This window comes from Helicoverpa zea, chromosome 30, assembly GCF_022581195.2.
Source record: "Helicoverpa zea isolate HzStark_Cry1AcR chromosome 30, ilHelZeax1.1, whole genome shotgun sequence".
Lineage (NCBI taxonomy): Eukaryota > Metazoa > Arthropoda > Insecta > Lepidoptera > Noctuidae > Helicoverpa > Helicoverpa zea.
This window is the reverse complement of record NC_061481.1, coordinates 4,294,295-4,318,159: the sequence shown is the minus strand read 5'-3', so window position 1 is coordinate 4,318,159 and position 23,865 is coordinate 4,294,295. Positions and strand designations below refer to the sequence as shown.

Sequence of the window (23,865 nt, the reverse complement as noted above, 5' to 3'; positions counted from 1 at the left end):
TTAAGAGATATTCCGTTATGGTACCTTTTTTAACGACATCAAAAATCATCAAATGACCCTTCCCGCTGTGGGTTAGCAGCGGTGAGTGTCAGACTCTTACTGACTAAAAACCGTCGTGTTCCGTCGTAGGCCTTTTATGTACCAGGGCCGCGGTAACTCGCGCGAACAATCCCACAGCTCCGTTATAGCACCTCCACTGGTCGTTTTGTTCTCCATGTCTCGAAGAAATTGTCGGCCGACTAAAAGTTTTCAGTGTGTAGTCTTAAAGTTACAACTTTATTCAATGTTATCGCAGTTGTAAGATTAGCTGACCAGAGAACGGTTTTGTAAGATTGACCACGACTTAGCTGAGGTTTTGTTGGGGAAAACTTATATTTTCAACGTGGTTTCGTTAGTAGAATAGAACGGGATAAGAAAGCGTGCTGTCTCATTTAATGAGTATTTGCTCTTTTTAGGGTTCCGTACCCAAAGGGTAAAACGGGACCCCATTGTCCCTATTACGACGACTTTGCTGTCCGTGCATCTGTTACCAGGCTACATCTGAAGAACCGTGATAGTTAGAGAGTTCAAATTTTCACAGATATTTTTTTTGTCGCTGCTTTAACAACAAATTCTGAAAACTAAAATAATAAAAACATCTTACTTCCCAAAGAACATGATTTTTGGCCGAACTCTTGAAGAGTTCGACCGAAAATCAACCGACAAGTCCGACTCGCACTTTATTTTTATTTTATAGCATTAGAACAGTAAATAGCTGGAATATGCAATACTAGCTTCCACCTACGGCTTCACCCGCATTGAGTTCGGTTATATCGCGTTTCCAAGCGAATTCTTCAAAAGTCTGGGATAAAAACTATCCTATGTTCTTTCTCCAGGTCAACTCTATCTCTGTACCAAATTTTATTAAAATCAGTTCAGTGGTTTAGACGTGAAAGCGTAACAGACAGACAGAGTTAATTTCGCATTTATAATATTAGTAGGGACAAAAACGGGAACAAACATATAAAAGTTAACAATATTCTAGTCCACAACTTGGCTGGTTTTCACTTCAAGTATACTCTTCTTCTTTTTCAATTTCAAAAAGAATTCTAAAACGCATTAGCTTAAGAACTTAAGTGATCGAGTTCTTAACCGTAGTTGTCGTCATAACGTGTAATATATACCCCTCTGTGAGGGAGATAGCGACCATATTTATATGACTTTTAAGAAAGTATTTTATAGAATAAAGTGTGAAAAATTATTGGAAGTAGGAAGGGTAGGGGTAAGAGAAGCACTGCAAAATTTTAGTCGGCCGATGGTTGGTTTGGGCTCTTAAGTTAGTATGAAGATGAATGGTAGTACGCACATTACAAAGATCAGGTATATAGACCCACTGAAAATATTTAGAATCAAGATTTTCTAAAAAAACAAAATTGCGACTGTCGGCCGCGGATGCTATCTAAGTATATGTACTTAGATAAAATGTAGATTTGGGTAGATATAGCAATTCATCTGCCTAGCCTTTTCCCAACTATGTTGGGGTCGGCTTCCAGTCTAACTAGATGCAGCTGAGTACCAGTGTGCTTCAAGGGGCGACTGCCTATCTGACCTCCTCAACCGGGCTACCCAGGTAACCCGATACTCTTTGATAAAATGGGTTGTCAGATTTTCTGGCTTCTCGTAACGACTGCCGAGGATGTTCAATGACAGCCGGGACCCACAGTTTAACGTGCCATCCGAAACACAGTCATTGGTGTCCAAGATATATTAAGAAAGTACATACAAACTTATTAATGTTGCATTGGTACTTGCCTGACCTGGAATCGAAGCCGCGCGCATACTTGAGAGATTGTTTCTTTACGCAATAGGCTACCACGACTATTTATATCTTGGACACTAATGGCTGATAAAAAAGTGAAGGAAAACATCTTGAGGAAACCTGGACTATATAGTCTGAAATCACCAACCCGCATTGAGCAAGCGTGGTGATTAACGCTCAATCCTTCTCCGTGTGAGAGGAGGCCGCAGCCCAGCAGTGGGACGATAAAAAGGCTGTAACATTATTTACGGGTAGCTATGGTTAGGGTACCTTTATAGTAAAACAGTGAAACTCACAGTACTGCAGTTATAGACCTGGTTATTGTGCAGTGCAGCGTTTAATATAGCGAGTGAGAGGAAGTGAAGTGGTTCAACTCAAACAGTTGAGATGAAACTGCGGAAGCTGTGGTGCAGGGCTTTATTCGCCAGGCTTTTGCGATGGTTTTACCTGTATACAGTTATATTTTTACATTCAATACCTTTCAGGATGTATTGTGTTCAAATCGCCATCTTATATGCATATCCTATTTATAATAGACTAGTCGTTTTCCGCAGTTTCTCGCGAATCACGTAGAAACTTCTTGCCTTTCCCAGACAAACTATACAAGGTGTTGATTTGCATCTGTGCTATATTTCAGGAGGTTGACATAAAATACGTAAATAATCGATTTGAATTACAATAGACGGGAAATAGCTAATATGCGCTGCTTTTTTGTCATTGTAATGTCGTAGTATTTCAGAAGTAACCCAATTTTATGAATGTTTATGAATGATCGTTGCGTATACTTCGTGTTTGCGTTTGTGTGAGGGCGCAGCACGGTTTTAGGCCTGTAACACACGCGCCAAGTTTAAATAAGGGTAGGTGACAAGGACGGATTCCCGAATAAGAATTAAAAACAATTTTCGTAACATTTTTTGTTGATTTGGGTTGAGAATCGTTAGTATAATTTAATTACGTTCTTTAATATTGCACGGATGCAAATCAACAGCTTGTATAATATGCGTACGATTCAACTGTTTCAAGAAAGTTCGTTCCTTAGTTAATTTAGAGACCGTGAATCTGTCCATGTATGTACTTTCTACATAGGTTCAGTTATTTTAAAAACACGTCCAGTATAGCCTCAGTATCAGTTAGGAGAGTAGTTAGTTTAACTGGCAGTTAGCTATAACCACGGCAAGTTCACTCATTACTACTATTATCTAGCACGAAGTATCGGTCTAATAGTTTAGTCAGGGTTGTCATGCGTCTGAAGTGAGTTTTGTAAAGTAAATAATTTCCGTAAGTGTCAGAAATAAATATTTTTTCTTATAAGAACACACGAATAAAATTATATAAGAATGGTTTTTCAATCGCTATATAACTTTTGACATTTGACAGAAGAATAAGTTTGACGTTTTGACAGTTTTTCAACAAAAAATATGTCAAATCGCTGTATGTATTCCTCAGATAAGTAAACTGATTGAAAAATCGACCGTTATTCGTAAAAAATATGGTACAAAAAAAAGTCAAAAAGTGATTTATTTATTTTTAAAGTAGGTCGAAAATCAGCACATGTTGAAGATCAAGTTTAAAAAAGACAGCTCCGAAAACGCTCGCCCTTCACCACTTCGTATGTGTTATTGCTGGTAAATGAAATAAATAATTAAATCCTTTACTTTGGGATCTAACTGGAGTCAGCAATGAAAAGTGCATATAGCCATATCAGTCAGGAGACCAGAGCTCTTAAAAAACACTTCCTAAAGTACCTTCAACACATATAATTCTAGGAACATTTTTTTTAGGGTTCCGTACCCAAAGGGTAAAACGGGACCCTATTGTTTTCGCTCCTCCGTCCGTCCGTCCGTCCGTCCGTCTGTCACCAGGCTGCATCTCATGAACCGTGATAGTTAGAGAGTTGAAATTTTCACAGATGGTGTATTTCTGTTGCCGCTATAACAAAAAATACTGAAAACTAGAATAAAATAAATATTTTGGGGGGCTCCCATACAACAAACGTGATGTTTTTGCTAATTTTCTAAATAATGGTACGGAACCCGTCGTGGGCGATTCCGACTCGCACTTGGCCGGTTTTTTATATTTTCAATAGAAAAATACTTATTATATTTAAATTATCTAAACGACAGCCCTACCAACTTAGCAACTATTCTCTTGTCCATCGCGGCTACTACGCGCTACGAGCTACGCCGCTACGCCGTAGTCTTTACTACTAATTGTTATTGTACTATGTAGTGCCCGCAGTTTCGCTCGCTGTTTGAGCGAACTAATTTAGGTATATGGTTAAAATATAGCCTTAAGTTTGTATGTACTTTCTAAGTATATCTTAGACACCAATGACTGTGTTTTGGATGGCACGTTAAACTGTAGGTCCCGGCTGTCATTGAACATCCTTGGCAGTCGTTACGGGTAGTCAGAAGCCAGTAAGTCTGACACCAGTCTAACCAAGAGGTATCGGGTTGCCCGGGTAACTAGGTTGAGGAGGTCAGATAGGCAGTCGCTTCTTGTAAAGCACTGGTACTCAGCTGCATGCGGTTAGACTGGAAGCCGACCCCAACATAGTTGGGAAAAGGCTCGGAGGATGATGATGGTTAAAATATAACCTACAACACTTAGAAATAACGTGGCTTTTAATTGATAAGTGAATTTTTTACAACAAAAGGACGTGTAAAAGTGTTTTTCTCGACCTATATTTAGAGATAAATAATATGATAAAATCTTATGTACCGAGTCCCGAGGGACATATTTCCACCCATCATCCTCCTGCCCTTATCCCAATTTTAATGGTGGTCGGAGCAGCATGTTTTCTTCTTCCATACTCTTCTATCTGCCGTCATCTCACAAGTAACATTCTTTCTTACCATGTCTACTTTCACACAATCCATCCATCGTTTTTTTGGTCTTCCTCTTCCACTATATCCGTCCACGTTCATACTCATTACCTTCCTCACAACATGACTCTCATTCCTCCGCATCCCATACCACGACAGCCGGTTTCCACGCAGTTTTTCTGATACCGGCGCTACTTTCAAACTTCCTCTTATATACTCGTTCCTCACTCTATCCATTCGCGTAACTCCACACATACCTCTTAACATTCTCATCTCCACCCACATATTTCCACCCAAAATTCCATTTTTTTTTCGATTTTTTCGATTCCAAATAGCTTAGATATTTACATAGAAAGAACATAAACTAGATTACTTTATTTTTACAATTCAAACTTTTAAAATATTCATAACATTCCCTACTCCAAAAGTTACTTTAATAAAAACTAAATAAACTGTTATTCCCGTACTTATTATTCTATACCCGTATGTACAGAAACCCGCCATTTGTTACATAATAATAATAATAATGTCGGGACACCTTTTCACACACGGTCGGTTAGCCCCATGGTAAGTTATTAATTAACTTGTGTTATGGGTGCTAACACAACTGATAAACTACATATAGCTACATATATACATATTTATAAATACATATTGTAACACCCAGACCACGGCCAACAAGCATGCTCATCACACAAATGTCGACCGAGCCGGGAATCGAACCCGGGACCTCAGATTCGGCAGTCCGGCTTGGTGACCTTTGCGCCACAGAGGTCGTCGATACATAGGAGCACACTGCAAACTTTTAGTCGGTCGATAGTTTGTTTGGGCTCATAAATCAGTATGAAGATGAATGGTAGTACGCACATTACAAAGATCAGGTATTTAGCCGGTATCAGACCAACTGAAAACTTCGATTGAAATCAAGATTTTCTTAAAAAAACCGAGCAAGTGTGAGTCGGACTCGCGCACGAAGGGTTCCGTACCAGAGCAAAAATGAGCAATTAAAATCACGTTTGTTGTATCGGAGCCCCCCAAAATATTTATTTTATTCTAGTTTTCAGTATTTGTTGTTATAGCGGCAACAAAAATACATCATCTGTGAAAATTTCAGCTCTCTTACTATCACGGTGACGGACGGACGGACGAATAGAGGAGAGAAAACAATAGGGTCCCGTTTTACCCTTTGAGTACGGAACCCTAAAAAAATTGCCAACCATCGGGTAATTGTCGGCCGACTGTTTAGTCTTCAGTGTGCACTAAGAAACCCTTAATTTGTCACTCTCGAGGTCAATGACCCTTCGTGTACAATGCTTAAAGAACCCAAAAGTTAGACCATTTGTACGCAAGATGAAATTGGACTTAGAAAAGTTTTTAGGCTTTAAGAAAATATACGGTAAAGGGGCTCATGGCTAGGTAACAGCCACACGGGTCGTTCGATCATAAGATTAAGCAACGCTTGGCGCGGTCACCATCTTGTCATGACGTGTTCCTCCGTGTTTCGGAAGGCACGATAAATTAGTAGTCAGAAGCCAGTAACGGCCAGTTTCTTCATCAAAAGTAAAAGTCAAACTAATGTCTAAAATAAAAGTAACGGTCAAATTCGTTTTTTCAAGGCTAAAGTGACAGCAAAACTAATAGAAAAAATTAATTTGACCGTTACTTTTACTTTAGACATTACTTTGACTTTTACTTTGGCTTTTACTTTTGATGAAGAAACTGGCTGTTAGTCTGACACCAGTCTAACCAAGGGGTATTGGGTTGCCCGGGTAACTGTGTTGAGGAGGTCAGATAGGGCAGTCGCTCCTTGTGGCACACTGGTACTTAGCTGCATCCAGTTAGAATAGAAGCCGACCCCAACATAGAAAAAGGGTAGACAGATATTAACTTATTTCTACCTTCAATAAACATTGAATATAAAGTCAAGCAAGTCCCTATTTATCGCTGAAAACGAAAGTCCCTCTAAAATATTCCCGGACTTAAAAACGTCAACGTTATTTTGGGCCAAGTTTACCGACAAGAATTAAGTTACCGTCAGAATAACTGTCAATCCTCACCGATCCCCTCGAAATACATATGGAGAGCTGCTACCTAATTGCTACCTTCCAGCATTACATTTTGGACCACATTGATTCCTTGGATATCCTACTTATATTATAAATGTGAAAGTTTGTGAGAATGTATGGATGTATGTTTGTTATTCAATCACGCAAAAACGGCTGAACCGATTTGATTTAAATTTGGTATGTAGATAGGTGATACCCTGGATTAACACATAGGCTACTTTTTATCAACACACCACGCGGGCGAAGCCGCTGGCGGAAGCTAGTATAGAAATAAAATAATCGAGTTTTAGTGGCTTTCGAAATAAATTAGCGAGTTGGCAAAATATAACAATACATATATCGTTTTTTATACAAACAGGAACATCGAAGCATTAGTTAAGGTATATTATTACACGAAACATAGGTAAAACGTCAAAAAACCATTATAATATGTATTTGAATTTCCTGCTATTAGTCGGATCATTCACCTTAAGAAAAAGGGACGTACACACAGAAAGGCCTGGTACATTAACACTATATTACTAGAACAAATGAATAAGGTCAGTTGCACTCTGCACTTTCATACATTACGTGATTACCTTGTCACTAGTCGAGTGGGAATGTCGTTTGTAACCAGCCTGCGAGGTATTAGTAGTGGTCGTGTTTTAATTAGAAAATATAGTGAGGTTTGGTTTTTTTAATTAGGCTGGTTATTGTCGGTGGTTTTGCTCGTGGGAACTATTTAATGTATACGGATAAAAAGTAGCCTGTAGTTGTCGTTGATCTGCCGGGGCTGCGGGTTGTTCGCGCGAGTTACCGCGGCCCTGGTACATAAAAGGTCTACGACGGAACACGACGGTTTTTAGTCAGTAAGAGTCTGACACTCCCTCACCGCCGCTAACCCACAGCGGGAGGGGTCATTTGATGATTTTTGACATCGTTAAAAAAAAAGTTGTCGTTGATAAATGGGCTATCTCACTATTGTAAGGTAATAATAAGGCAATAAGTCACTAAGGCGATTATCACACTGCCCCGCATGATGCAGCGTAGTGCGTGGATGCGTTTTTTTCCGTTGTATGGAAATATCTCCGTTTGTATGGAAAACACGCATAGTCCAACACACTGAAAATGCATCCACGCGCGTTCATGCGGATCACGCACATACATGCGGAGAAACACGCACCCCCGCGCGTAGGTGCGGGGCGAGACGCAAGGTATGGCACACTGAATCCCGCAATGTCGCGCGTGATTTTGAATGGGCGTGACGTGTATATTTGAAAATGGAACTCGCTGTGCGTGAATTTACAAAACGCACCTACGCGCGTGAGTGCGTGAAAAACCCGCACGATGATGCAGATCTGCACTCCCGCAGGAACGCGCGTAGGTGCGTCGACACGCAAGATGCAGCGTGATGCGGGGCAGTGTGAAGATCACCTAAGTGGCGACATAAACTCAAAAATGTTCTCTAGGTCTAGAGCTGTGTAAGTACCTAAAGGATTTTTAAGTAATATAATATGATGGGACAGGTATGATTTGATACTATCCTTATTAAGGTGTCGCGCTTTGACGACAGAAATACTAAAATGATTTATAGAAAATAATTTGATACACATAATTAAAAGCCTGAGAAATTACTTAGGCTACCAATTATCCAGCTGCGGGAAGTATTTCTCAAGGGATGCGGATGAAACTGAACAGATAGTCTTTCTTTAAATTTTATCTGGATATGCGAAGAAGTTCCACGGAAAGAGACTTGAGTGAAACCGAACAAAACACTTAGTATATTTGTTCTTGATCGGACACTCTTGGCAGAGTGGTCGTGATCATGGATTGTCTCTGGTGGCTGCCTTTGCGATTTCTCTCCACTTCTCCCTGCTGGTGGCGTTCCGTGCGCACTCCACAATTGAGCGTGATGTTACAGATTTTATGAGGTCTGTCCATCTGGTTGGCGATCGTCCACGAGGACGCTGTCCTTCTATTCTCCCTTGCACAACTAATCGTTCCATTGAGTCTTCATTGCGGATGATATGGCCAAACATTTTAAGTGTACTTAGTATATTACAAATATATAAAAACTGGCCAAGTGCGAGTCGGACTCGCGCACGTAGGGTTCCGTACCATCCAAACTAATATTCTATGTAAAATGGATATCGAGCAAAAATGAGCAAAAAAACACACTTGTTGTATGGGAGCCTCCCAAAATATTTATTCAATTCTAGTTTTCAGTATTTGTTGTTATAGCGGCAACAGAAATACACCATCTGTGAAAATTTCAACTCTCTATATAACTATCACGGTTCATGAGATGTCAGCCTGGCGACAGACGGACGGACAGAGGAGCGAAAACAATAGGGTCCCGTTTTACCTTTTGGGTAAGGGACCCTAAAAATACCCAGTTACCCCCAACTCCTAGAATCACATTAACACACAGTTCGATGCCATACTTCCAAACCATTAGCTTCATCAATATGAAACAAAGAACATTCAGAGCCAATCGCCTTTCACGGCTCATTAGTGTGGTGCTTCCCGGGAATTGTCCGGGAAATGGTGCGGGATCCCGGGGTGATAGTGTTTGGATTTTTTTTTTGGTGCAATTGAATGGGATTTGGTGTTGGGAAGTGTCAATTAAAAGAGCTGAATGTTTATTTAAAGTGTTTGTTAAGACACCATCGTCAATTTTTTTACTGCCCCGTTGGCCAAAAAATCACTCGCTAGCGGTTTCTCCGGCGTTCCGTGGAAACTTCTCACCTTAATAAAGCGTAGCCTTTATCATCCTAACTAATATCATAAATGTTATAGTAACTCTGTCTGTCTTTTCTTCACGCTTAAACTACTGAAACGATTTGTGTGAAATTTAGTACTGACGTAGGTTGGAACTTTAGAAAGGACATAGGATAGTTTTTATTACAAAAAAATATAAAAATATAATTTATTCCGGACATATAGCGCCATCTATCCAAAAATCTACCGGAAGTCACTATTCCACACGAAGTCGCGGGCAAAAGCTAGTTTCTCAATAAATAAGCTACCTAGCATTGAAATAATTTTTGAAATCGGTGCTGTAGTTCATAGGATAAGCACGTTTAAAAACAAACTTTTCAGTATTAGTATAGATAGAACATAGCAAGTAAACTGGACAGAATATATCGGGTGTGTCGTTCACAATCACATTAAATGAAATGCGTTAATATACTGGTTAATGTATGTCGATTAACACAAAGAAAAAAAAATCATTTTTCAAACAAAGTAAATAGAATAAAACATTTCGAAAATTTGAACACCACATAAAAGTCAGTCATTGCAAACAACTGAAATTCTCCCTTGAAAACTGACAGCTGTCAACTGATCAAAACATTCGATACTCCTAACTTTATCTCTGCTTTACACATGATGTTGTAAATTATAAAACGAAAAATGACTCCTGTGGTTAAACCACTGAATGGATTTGGTTATTTTTTTTTTACAATTCGCCATAGAATGTCATAAAGTATATGCGATAGGATTTAATGTGGCTGTGAACGACACACCCTGTATAGTAACTTAACAATAACAGTTACCCCAATCTTATAATCTCTTATTCCATTCATATCACGGCGTAAAATCTGAGCAAAACATACGTCTTCATCTGGCCCCGTCTGCGTAATAAGTCGACGCATATCGCATGCGTAATGTATAGTGCACAGGGACACAGCTAGGCTTGTGTGTGGCCCCACGAGGGGTTGATGTTTGGGGCCCAGGCAGAAGTGCATTTGCAGTATTTACTATTAAAACGCAATTAATATTTGTAATAGCAAGATTCCACCAAAATTGATTGCGGAAAATATGTGTGTCGGTCCAAGTTCATAGATACATATGTATGATGTGTTGAAGTTTCGCGGACATGTTAGTAATGTTCGCGCGCAATGTGTTACTGTTTGCCAGAGAGTACACCACGAGATACATGCGGTGTGCGTAACAATGCCAAGACATACTCATTACTCATAAACTTTCACCTTAACGATATTAGTGTTAATCGATAGAGTAAAAACTAAAAAAAAAATTGAAACCGACTTCACAAAACACTGAAAGGGACAATACAAAATATTTGACATGGCTCTAGAAATGGTGTCCGCGGATCTGTTGACTGTGTTTATTTTGTCACCGACTTTTAGAGCCCTGTGAACTGAACAGGCTAGATTGATGAACAAAACATATTCGTAACCTGAGCCCCCTATTTCTCCTGCCGGGGCTGCGGGTTGTTCGAAAGAGATACCGCGGCCCTGGTACATAAAAGGCCTACGACGGAACATGACGGTTTTTAGTCAGTAAGAGTCTGACACTCCCTCACCGCTGCTAACCCACAGCGGGACCACGGTCATTTGATGATATTGACGTCGTAAAAAAAAGCCCCCTAATTTCCACTCTCTCCTTGGGCCCCGTTCGCATCGTCCTAGTTTCAGCCCTGGCACTACACATTCATATTCTCGTTGCGTAGAGAAACAAATATTTGTGTGACTTATTAGACGGTGAATTGATGTTGATTTGTAAGGAGAAATGAAGGAATTCTGGGGTCCTTGGTAAGGTTATATATGGGTAAGTTAACTCGCTTGCCTAAGCTATACTAATAAATAAAGAGGATTTTTTTGTTTTATTGTAAGGCTCCAAAACTACAAAACTGATTTTAAAAATACTTTCACTGTTGTAAAGCTACACTCTTCTTGAGTACTGTTACTGTTACAGCCTTTTTATCGTCTCACTGCTGGGCACAGGCCTCCTCTCACACGGAGAAGGATTGAGCATTAATCACCACGCTTGTTCAATGCGGGTTGATGATTTCAGACTTTATAGTCCAGGTTTCCTCAAGATGTTTTCCTTCACCTTTTTTATCAGCCATTATTGGTGTCTAAGATTACTTAGAAAGTACATTGGTCCTGACCTGGAATTTAACCCACACCCTCATACTCGAGAGGTTGGTACTTTACCCACTAGGCCACCACGACTTTTTTCTCTTTTTCTTTTTTCTTCTTGAGTAACATAGTTTATATTTTATCCCGGTAGACTGGAAGTCGACCCCAACATAGTTGGGAAAAGGCTCGGAGGATGAGCATGATGGGCGGTAGTTTTTTCGGAAAGCGGGTGAAACCGCGGGAAAACAGCTAGTCATTCATATATTCAAACTTGTAAAACAAAGGAAGTATTCCAAAGTCTGTGTAGTGGATTGTAAAGCCGCATACATACGCACGCGAACGTTGCAGTCGCGAACATGTAAATGTATGTGCATTTTAACGTTTGTGACAATGTTGTGTCAAAGCTGCGGTATTGTATGTCAAAGATAATATTGATGTCTAAATAAAGTGTTGTTTTGCGAAACACGCAAATATTTTGATGTGTTTCCTCTCTTGGACTGACTGCTTCGCCCTTATTCAAATAGGTATAAAAGGGTTTTAATTGCAGCTACTGCCTATCAGACCTCCCCAACCCAGTTACCCGAGCAACCCAATACCCTTTGGTAAGACTGGCTGTCGGACTTTCTGGCTCCTGACTACCCGTAACGACTGCAAAAGATGTTCAAATGCCAGCCGGGACCTACAGTTTAACGTGCCATCCGAAACACGGAGGTGCCCGTCATGACCGACTACACCAAGTGTTGCTTAACCTCAAGGTCTATCGATCCACATAATCATCATCTCAGCCATAGGACGTCCACTGCTGAAAATAGGCCTCCCCTTTAGATCTCCACAGACACCTGTTGGAGGCGACCTGCATACAGCGTCTTCCGGCGACATATTACGATATTTTTGATGATAAATCATCTCCCGCTGTGTGTGCAGCGTGAGGGAGTGTCAGACTCTTACTGACTAAACCCGAAATGTTCCTTCTGAAGCCCTTTATGTACCAGCTCGCCTTTGCCACCTTTGCTCGATAGCTGAACATCGAGCAAAGTGGCGAACCTTAGGAGAGACATTGTCCAGCAGTGTACATAGGTACTGTACATCTTTCAGCTAACACGACAAGTCAAATCAAAATATACACTACTTTTTTCCTCAGAAAGTTCGCATAAGTATGACCGCGCACTATGCCTTTGTAGCCGCAGGTGACAAGTGACGGCTCTTCAGCTATTCTCAACTCTTTGTCTGTCACAAACGAACAAACAAACAGACAGATAGACGGACACTTTCTATTTCTGTGTGTAGTGTTTTAGATGTTAAATTGGTGATGTTGAACTGTGATGGCCTTACTACAAAAACTTAAACATCTGTTTTACACTTGTCTAAAAAAAAATTGGCTGCAAAATGAACCATATGTCAACGTCATAATCTGACATTTTTTTAGACAAGTCTTAAACTGACATTTAATAGTTATTTGTTATACAAGAGTGCAAAGTTGCTTTTTAACCGCGGGCTCAATTTTGATGACCGAGCAAGCGAAGGATTCTAAAATTAACTTCTAAGAGGCACACAAGCGTAGCGAGTGTTTCAATAAGTAGAATCCTGAGCGATAGCGAGGGAATCAAAAGAGCACAAGGTGAAAAATCTCTGCACTCGAGTGCAACACGTAACTTTTCATCCCACCTCATCGAGGAAATTTCTAAACTCAAAAGAAAATGGCACGCACGTCACAAATTAAAAAGATGTACCTATTAAAATTTATTTATGCAAAAACTCAGTTTAAAAATGTAATGAGGTTTAAAATCGACCTCAAAACAATAAAAAATAATAATTTCATCCCACTTCATCGAGGAAATTACTAAATGCAAAAAAAACTAAATGGCGCGCACATATGAGTATCAAATTAAAAAGAAGTACATATTAAAGTTCATTTATTTGAAAACTCAGTTTTAAAATGAAACGAGATTAAAAATCTATGTAAAAACAATTATAAAAATTACTTAATTAATTGAATAATTATTTTAAGCAGTATTTTATTTGTTTAATATGTATTTGTTTGAAAAATCTTATCAAGATTGTCACAAATGGAGTATTGCACACGATGTTCTAAATTCAAATCACTTTGCCGCTCTAGAGGATAAAAACGGCTTTTGCGCTCAGATATCAAAGGGTAAAACTACTCTTTCCGAGATGGTGGGATGAAAAAGTTTTTGTGGTAAGACGGTGAATGTTTTCCCGCGGTACTGAACTACTGCCCGCAACGGGATGAAATATAGCCTATATTACTCGAGAAGAGTGTAGCTTTCTAACAGTGAAAAAATGTTTAAATAGGTTCTGTAATTTCGGAGTCTTCAGGGAACGAACTTAAAAAAAAAATTGCGTCTTTATTATTTTAAAAGGACTCATCATTCGTTTCCCGGGTCGAACCGAAATCGTTTCGTGGGTTTTTTAGAAGCTTTCATAAAGCAGCCCGTAGTCTGGAAGTTGGTGATTGATACACCCGTGCATCGGAGAGCACGTTACTGTCGGTCTTGCTTGTGATCTCTCTCCGGTCGTGTCGGATTGTCGTCCCATCGCGCTATGAGAGTGAAGGAATAGTCAGTGCACCTGTGTCCAAGCAAATGCTTGTGCACTATCATATGTCCTGCGCAGCTGACTGATCTCCTTACATGAGAACAGCCGACGTGGCCGAAATGGCCGCGTGGTCTTGAACCCCATTATCCGATACATTAGTTTTTCTTTAGTAAGAAACGAAAATCTTCACTTTATCAATGTCTGAAACAGAACCCAAACTAACATTGGGTCACCATAGTATGTCATTTGTTAAATGATGAGGGAAATTGGACCTTAACTCTATAAAGATTAGGTATAATATCAGTTGATTGTTTGAGAGTCAGGAAAAATAATGTCATTAGGCTTGTTTTTACCCGATTATAACGGAGAATAAAGGACGGTAATGATTTCGAAAGTTATTTTTAAAGATCTTAGAAAAAAGTGTTAAGAATTTGATTAACGGAGCATCGAATATTTTGACCAGTTGACAGCTGTCAGTTATCTCAAGGGAGAATTTCCGTTATTTGTAATGACTGACTCATAAATGGTGTTCTAATTCTCGCATATTTTTAACCGACTTCCCAAAAAGGAGGAGGTTCTCAATTCGTCGGGATCTTTTTTTTTTCGGCCTGGAAGTCGATGGCGAAATAAACTTAGGTACCTACATCCATTAGACACTGACTTCTAGGCCGATGCACCTAAGAATAGTATTTTTTTTGCTTTTCAGTGTTTTTGGGAGTCGGTTTTATTTTTTTGTAAAAAGTTTTTTATTATTCTATTTACTTTGTTTGAAAAAAAAAAAAACATGTTTTTATTTTTGCATATTACCTATGCCTTAAAGACTAACATACATACACGATGACATAGTTCCCTCGCAACGTAGGCAACAGCTATTTTATAATAATCTCAAAGATAACTATACATTTAATAAAATGAATTTTCAAGCCAAACTGACCACAACTTCGAAACTAAATCCTACACGAACTAGTTAGTTTCAAAAGTTATTAATGCACATAATGTTACCACGGCCAACCAAAATGCCTGCTTTTATGAACTTCTAGAAACTTGGGCATTGCATAAATACCAGATTATTGTATTAAATCTGCTCTCTGTGAATGTGGTTTGCAAAATGGACGTTAAGCTGCCAGCATACTGCAGAATAAACAGTCGGTCGACAGTTGCCCCGATGTTACTGTTACAGCCTTTATATCGTCCCACTGCTGGGCTGCGGCCTCCTCTCACACGGAGAAGGATTGAGCGTTAATCACCACGCTTGCTCAATGCGGGTTGGTGATTTCAGACTTTATAGTCCAGGTTTCCTCAAGATGTTTTCCTTCACCCTTTTATCAGCCATTGGTGTCCAAGATATCCTTACAAAGTAGATACAAACTTTGAAAAGGTGCATTGGTACTTGCCTGACCGGGAATCGAACCCACACCCTCATACGCGAGAAGTTGGTTCTTTACCCACTAGGCCACCACGACTTTACCCATACATTTTTTCACCATATTTTTTACTGTGGTCACTAACTTCTTTCAATAGTTAGCGCAATAAGTATTTCGCTACCATTCCTTATTCAGGAATCCATCCATCTTTTCTCTGGGCTTCCTTTCGCTCTCCATCCATCTACATTGATACTAAACACATTCCGGTCAGTAACTATTTATTAATATCTTCATCTCCCGAGCCTTTTCCAAACTATGTTGGGGTCGGCTTCCAGTCTAACCGGATGCAGCTGAGTACCAGCGCTTTACAAGAAGCGACTGCCAAAGATGTTCAAATGACAGCCGGGACCTACAGTTTAACGTGCCATCCGAAACACAGTCATTGGTGTCCAAGATATACTTAGAAAGTGTATACAAACTTAAAAAAAGTTGCATTGGTACTTGCTTGACTTGAAATCGAACACACTCGTACTTGAGAGATTGGTTCTTTACCCACCTGTACGTCGATTCTATAAAATTCAGACAACAGTTCGCATTTCACTTCGCTATTCACTCTTACTTCGCATTCGGTTCAAAACGTTCTAAAAGTCATCTCATACTTTATCTGTCAAAATCTCGAGTTTAATTTAGTTCAACTCGCAAACACGCTCGCAAGAGTAGAGCTAGTGTAGTTTGAGAATGCCAATCACGAAACTCACGGCGGATTCAGATGCGAAGTTTAGAGTGAAGTCTTATAGAATAACACTGCAGGCCACCACGACTTACGATGCTGTGGTCAGTAAACTATTATTAAATAAAAAATAAACATATTTAAATAACTCTCTAATCTAAACACCTTTTCAAGTACGCCACAAATCTCCACGTCACTCTCAAACCGCCGTAAGCGTGTAATCCGAACATTCGTTTAAATTGTCACGCCGAGGTAAGTTATTGCCATTTTATACTGAGCACCTGGATTTACCCGCTTTTGTGGGAGAAAATATAGTTTTAAACACATTTTTATTTTACGAAAGCGGGTAAGCTGTGCCTATGTGTATAAATGTTCATGCACATTGTGCATATAATCATCGGCACGAATCTTGAGCGCTGACCTTCACCTGCGCAGAAGTAATTTATTGGGTCCCTTTTGTGGTATGAAGTGAGGCGCGGGGGCGGGGTAAAGCGGTGATTGGCCCGCAGCGCATCGCGTCATAGCCGTCACTCGGGATTGGTTTTTTGCTAATAAATCACTTCTGCGCAGATGAAGGTCAGCGCTCAAGATTCGTGCCGATGATTTTACAAAGATATTTTACATGTATATTTACACACACTAATATGCCTCACCCGCTTTTGTGATATAAAATATCTTTACTAATGGTAATTTATTTACACTAATAATGTTACATATAGAGGAAACATTTTTTGTTTGTTTGCTTGTTTAAAGGCTCCGAAACGACTGAACCGATTTGAAAAATTCTTTCACTGTTGGAAAGCTACACTCTTCCCGAGTAACATAGGCTATATTTTATCGCGGTACGGGCAGTAGTTCCCACGGGACCCGAGTGAAACCGCGGGAAAACGGCTAGTGCTTTGATAAAACGTGACGTGTGCGGGTTTACTTGGATATTGAAAATATGATAGGATTAAAAAAACCGGCCAAGTGCGAGTGGTTCCGTACCATTACCTATTTATGAAATGTGCAAAAAAATGACTTTCGTTGTATGGGAACCCCCCCAATATATTTATTTTATTCTAGTTTCCAGTATTTGTTGTTAAAGCGGCAACAAAAATACATAATCTGTGAAAATTTCAACTCTAACTATAACAGTTCATGAGATACCTGGTGACAGACGGACGGACGGACGGACAGAGGAGCGTAAACAATAGGGTCCCGTTTTACCCTTTGGGTACGGAACCCTGAAAATCAATCTTTATCCAAGTCGTTAGAAGCGTAGCCTTTTGAAAACTATGCAGTAAACTACAGAACTCAAAAATTCGCGCAGCCCAACTCACACTTAACTGTTTTCCACAAACCAACTTATAATAGTACCACTCATACCTGTGCTTTCACTAAAGAACCTTCCCCCATTCACTCGTTCACAAAGTCGGTCTTTCATTCGCTCTCATTCACCGGTCTTTCATTCAACGATGTTTATCGTGAACTATTGTGGCGGTATACTAGCTTTGTGCCGTGGCTTTTCACTTTTCTGTGTATTTCTTTTTAAGAATTTTTTGAGTTTTTTTTTTGCAATTACGTTCTTTTAATGTTTGAGAGTGAAATAAATGGATCTCGTGGCTAAATAACAGCCACAGCACAAGGTGAAGCAACACTTGGCTCGGTCGGTCTACGGATGGGTAACCATCTTGTCATGACGTGTTCCTCCGTGCTTCGGAAGGCACGTTAAATAGGTGGGTCCCGGCTGTCATTTGAACATCTTTGACAGTCGTTACTAGTAGTCAAAAGCCAGAAAATCTGACAAGCAGTCTTACCAAAGGGTGCCAGGTTGCCCAGGGAAAATTAAAAAAAGTATCATCATCATTATCTCAGCCATAGGACGTCCACTGCTGAACATAGGCCTCCCCTTAGATCTTCACAGATACCTGTTGGAGGCGACCTGCATCCAGCGTCTTCCGGCGACCTTTATAAGATCGTCTGTCTACCTTGTTGGTGGACAGACGAAAAAAGTATACAATGCCACAAAAGAAACTTAACTCAAAATCATTTATTCAAAATTGTTTGCAAAACAGCATTTTCTATACGTCAAGATATAGAGACAGCGCCCAAAACAGTCATTGGTGTCTAAGATATACTTAGAAAGTACATAAAAACTTTACTTTACTACTTTTTTTACCAATGCAACTTTATAGAAAAGTTGCATTGGTACTTGCCTGATGATATTGAATTATATATGATATATGGCTATAAACAATATGCAATACTAACATAATGAAATAAATGTAAAATGATTAAGCTAGCTTTTGTGAAATCTCCACTGTAATACACAGTTTTGTGGTCACTACATGTCACTTGCAGTCGTTTCGGAATTCTGACACACTTTCAAGTCCTAAGCGTTTGAACTGACGGGGACATCGTGTCACTTTACTTAATACTACACATAGAATACACTGGAAGCTAGTGCAATTTATGTTTTATTAATATTAATTTATTTCTGTTATATAAAAACCCTACTAATATTATAAATGCGAAAGTAACTCTGTCTGTCTGTCTGTCTGTTACGCTTTCACGTCTAAACCACTGAACTGATTTTCATAAAATTTGGTACAGAGATAGAGTTGACCTTGAGAAAGAACATAGGATAGTTTTTATCTCGGACTTTGAAGAATTCTCTTGGAAACGCGATATAACCGAACTCTACGCGGGCGAAGCCGGCGGAAGCTAGTTCTCTATAAAACCATTTCATAGTTCGAGAATAGAACGAGCATTCACTTGTTTCAAACTTACCTTTACCCAGTAACAACAACACGGCTCATTTATTTCCCAAACCGACCACTCTCATTGACATGTCAGTCTGCAACGACACGCTACGCCACGTCACGCCACGCCACGACACGCCACGTCACGCCACGCAACGTCAGTGAAATGCACCGTGGCCAAACGTGTCACGTTTTGTTAACTACTGAATATGCGCGAGTTTCGTGGAAAATTGAGGTCATTTTCAGAGTAAAATGGTATTCAATTTTGCAAGCGTTTTTGGAATGTTCGATTCTTGCGATACGAATGTTAGCCGATGAACTTTTTAAAGCGAAATATAATAGTATATCGGATTCAAAATTTAATTATAAGAAAACCTAATTTTGTGAAACATAATCTAAATAGTTTAGTAAGTTTGTATGTACTTTCTAAGTCTATCTTAGACACCAATGGCTGATAAAAAGGTGAAGGAAAACATCTTGAGGAAACCTGGACTGTAAAGTCTGAAATCACCAACCCACATTGAGCAAGCGTGGTGATTAATGCTCAATCCTTCTCCGTGAGAAAGGAGGCCGCAGCCCAGCAGTGGGACGATAAAAATATTGAGTATTGAGTACATTGCTAAAAAGTTTAATTATTTATGACAATAACACAAATTGCAGGAGCAAGTGTACACTTTGCCTAACTGCCTACCGTATAATCTTTTCCTTCTCGTCTCAATCCATCTTAAGGTTGTCTGGAAGAGATCGCTCTTAGCGATAAGACCGCCCATTATGTCACCTACTTTAACTTCTTTAAGATCAAAAATGTAAGATTGGTGTACCTAATAAAGAATATCTATCTATCTATCTAAACTTTATGATCGTTTGATCCCCGCGGTTTTGACTCGTGGATAAGTCAGCTCTGAAAAAACATAAATCCCTTTTAAACTTGTTTCATCATAACCCTAACTTCTCCATGTTCTCCACAGAGGAAGAATGCGAGGAATCGATCTTCCCCACCGGCGTGGCGCGGCACCGGCCCGAGCCGCCGGGTGCGCTGGCTCAGTCAACACGCTTCACGCCGCACGAGATCAAGCTTATGTACCGAGGGTTTAAGCAGGTGAGCTGTTGGTAATCAAATCAAAATGAAAATTTAATAAAAACCGGCCAAGTGTGAGTCGGACTCGCGCAAGAAGGGTTCCGTACCAGAGCAAAAATGAGCAAAAAAATCTCGTTTGTTCTATGGTAGCCCCCCAAAATATTTATTTAATTCTAGTTTTCAGTATTTGTTGTTATAGCGGCAACCGAAATACATCATCTGTGAAAATTTCAACTCTCTAACTATCACGGTTCATGAGATACAGCCAGCCCGTTTTACCCTTTGGGTACAGAACCCTAAAAAAGTATTGGTTGTATAAAGAACATCAAAATAACTGGAGACAGCCTGAAAAACGCTCAGCCTTCACTATTTCCTAAGTGTTATTGCTGGGAAGAAGGAGTAGAATACTGCAAGGCACAAGGCTCTTCTCAAACAAAGAATTATTGAGCGTTAATAACTACGCTTACTCAATGCGATTTCGGGCGGTGTCCAGGTTTTCTTTCACCTTAACTCAGTCATTGGTGTCCAAGATACACTTAGAAGAGAAACTGGATTGCACTGGATTAATTCGAAATTAACAATTTATAATCCTCCTGCCCTGATCCTTTTATTACTTTGTTATGTTTTCGCCTTCCATACTCTTCTATCTGCCGTCATCTCACAAGTAACATTCTTTCCAGCCATATCGTGTGTCATACAATCCATCTTCCATTTCTTTAGTCGTCTTTTTCTTCTACATCCATCGATTATTTCTTAGGTCTCTCTAGATAATCCAAATCATTCATAAAATGATTCATTATATGTTACAGGAGTGTCCATCAGGCGTGGTGGATGAAGAGGCTTTCAAGAACATCTTCTGTCAATTCTTTCCTCTTGGAGGTACGTAAATCTAAACTAATATAAAAAATAAATAAATAAAGCTGAAGAGTTTGTTTGTTTGTTTGAACGCGCTAATCTCAGGAACTACTGGTCCGATTTGAAAAATTCTTTCAGTGTTAGATAGCCCATTTATCGAGGAAGGCTATAGAGTACTTTTTATCCGGGTTCGTGCAGAGGTTTCCACGGGATGCGGGTGAAACCGCTGGCAGAAGCAAGTAAACAAATATATATCTTATTCTTAACGCACGCCTTTTTACGTTTTGTTCTAGGTTCAATTTTAGAAGGCAAAAGGTTTCCTGCAACCGGATAAAAAATTGCCTAAGTTTCATCAAAATTGGTCCTATGTTCTTGAAGAAGTAACAAACACACAGACCCACTTCCCTTTTTACAATAATTAGTGTATATCAGTCATTGGTGTCTAAATATACCTCTACTTTGCTGTGTTTCGGATGGCACGTTAAACTGTAGGTCCCGGCTGTCATTGAACATCTTTGGCAGTCGGTACGGGTAGACAGAAGCCAGAAAGTCTGACACAGTCTAACCCGTGGGTTGCCCGGGTAACTGGGTTGAGGAGGCCAGATAGGGCAGTCGCTCCTTGTAAAGCACTGGTACTCAGCTACGTCCGGTTAGGCTGGAAGCCGACGCCAACATAGTTGGGAGAAGGCTCAGGAGATGATGATATACTAATGTAAAAACATACTTTTCAGATGCCACGCAGTACGCCCATTATGTGTTCAAGACTATTAAACACAAGCAAAGCGGAAAGGTGAATTTTGAGGTAGGATAACTGTGATAAAATAATCTCTAGTAGCTATTTTTATCATACGTATCATCATCTTCAGTATAATCATCGGCACGAATCTTGAGCGCTGACCTTCACCTGCGCAGAAGTGAGTTATTGGTCCCTTTTGTGGTATGAAGTGAGGCGCGAGGGCGGGGTAAAGCGGTGATTGGCCCGCAGCGCATCGCGTCATAGCCGTCACTCGGGATTGGTTATTTGCTAATAAATCACAGGTGAAGGTCAGCGCTCAAGATTCGTGCCGATGATTATAGGAAGTCTAAGAGATTTTCAAGGTCATCTGAACGTCCCATTATAATTTTTCTACAAATGTCTAAAGCTTGCTCAAGGATTGTCGATTTCAGGCTTCAAAGTCCAGGTTTCCTCTAGATGTTTTCCTTCACCTTTACTCAGTCATTGTTGGGATCAAAAGATATACTTAGAAAGTACATACAAACTTAGAAATGTTACATTGGTACTTGCCTGACCTGGTATTGAACCTACACACTCATACATGAGAGGCTGGTTCTTTACCCACTAGGCCACCACGACTTTTTTACACGATTTATATTAATTATACTCCCCGAATCGACAAAGGAACAATAGGCATGGCAAATGAAAAAAAGTAATTAGTCCGTCTTTTAGACAGCCCTACAATAATATATATATATATGTCACCGTAAGATTACAAACATCGTTAGATTACAATCTATCTCGAGAGATTGTAAACTGTCGAATTATTGTAAACCGTAACACCTGATTGCAATTTAACGCATTATTTTTCGCTATATTATAATCTATCGATGAGAAATTGTCAAATTGTCAACTGTCCGAAAGTTCTCCCTGATTGGTCAGTCTTTTTGTAAGATCGAGAGCGATGTAGAGCGGTCAAATTGTCAACTGGCGTAGAACGGAATGCATCTTGCGCGCTGATTGGTAGAACGTCAAAAAAGACAATGTTCTTTGCAACTCCCGGTGTCACAGCTCTTTGACGTGCAAAAATAAGTGACGGTTTAATTTTTTATAAAATCAAAAATTGTACTTAATTTTTAAGACTCAAATTACACACAATTAAAAATTGTATTAAAAATTGAAGTTAGTGACGAAAACGAATCGCTGCAAAACCGACTCCACGTAGTCTTGTCTGCCCTACCCCTAGAGTGCAATTCAAAACCGCGTAGGCGCGGAGGGGCGAGGCGGCCTGCGAGCTGAGGCGCAGGTAGTTTCAGCGCTCGCCGCCGCGGCTGAGGCTGGCCGGCTCCGCCGGCCAGCAAGCCGAAGCTGCGGTGGTGAGCGTGAAAACCATCTGCGACGATAAGCTCGCATGGGACCGCCGCAGCCCCGCAGCGCCGGAGCCGTGACAGAAGTTATGCTTGCTGCATGTTGCATGCTTACTTCCATGCTGGGTCAATTAATATGGGATGTGTTATATTTTAAACAAAAAACTCAGTAGGTACGAGTTAAAAAATTAGAAGGTAAATAAATATTTTTATGATGTCATTTAATACTATTTAAGAAGTTTACTGTTAGAATGCATGCTACAAATTTAGATGCAAAAAAATAACCATCATGCTGAGTTGTATTTAGAGTGGAAGATAACTCGTGGCTAAGATAGTATTATTTAGATGCTCGACGCTTTATTAATTGTGGCTGACTTAGTAATTTAGAAGGCAACATACATTTTTGGGGGCGAATAATGATATTAAAAAGAAGCCTGTTTAATTAGCACCCCTTTTATTTTATTTTTAAATATTAGTTTGTATTTGAAGACAAAATACCTAACTGTATTTTTATAAGAGTTATTTTTATATAAATTTAATACTTGAAGTATTTTTGAAGAGCATTTATTTTATTTAACTGACACCTCTATTTCATTCCTAACTCTACGGGAACTCCATGGGAACAGAACGGCTGGTCGTGATTGGTCGATCTTACAAAAAGACTGACCAATCAGAGAGAGCTTTCGGACAGTTGACAATTTGACAATTTCTCATCGATAGATTATAATATAGCGAAAAATAATGCGTTAAATTGCAATCAGATGTTACGGTTCACAATAATTCGACAGTTTACAATCTCTCGAGATAGATTGTAATCTAACGATGTTTGTAATCTTACGGTAACATATATATATATTGTTGGGACACCTTTTTCACACACGGTCGGTTAGCCCCATGGTAAG

The 23,865-nt window shown here is 39.7% G+C and overlaps 1 protein-coding gene across 1 annotated transcript in view; it reads left to right on the top strand.

Moving 5' to 3' along the window:
- Positions 1-23,865, top strand: part of LOC124644684 (Kv channel-interacting protein 4-like) — a 65,814-nt gene that overhangs the window by 23,782 nt on the left and 18,167 nt on the right. Inside the window, exons 2-4 of the mRNA XM_047184189.1 lie at positions 19,917-20,047; positions 20,836-20,905; positions 21,613-21,683. Coding sequence (XP_047040145.1) covers positions 19,917-20,047; positions 20,836-20,905; positions 21,613-21,683 — 272 coding nt within the window. The remainder of the gene's footprint in view (positions 1-19,916; positions 20,048-20,835; positions 20,906-21,612; positions 21,684-23,865) is intronic.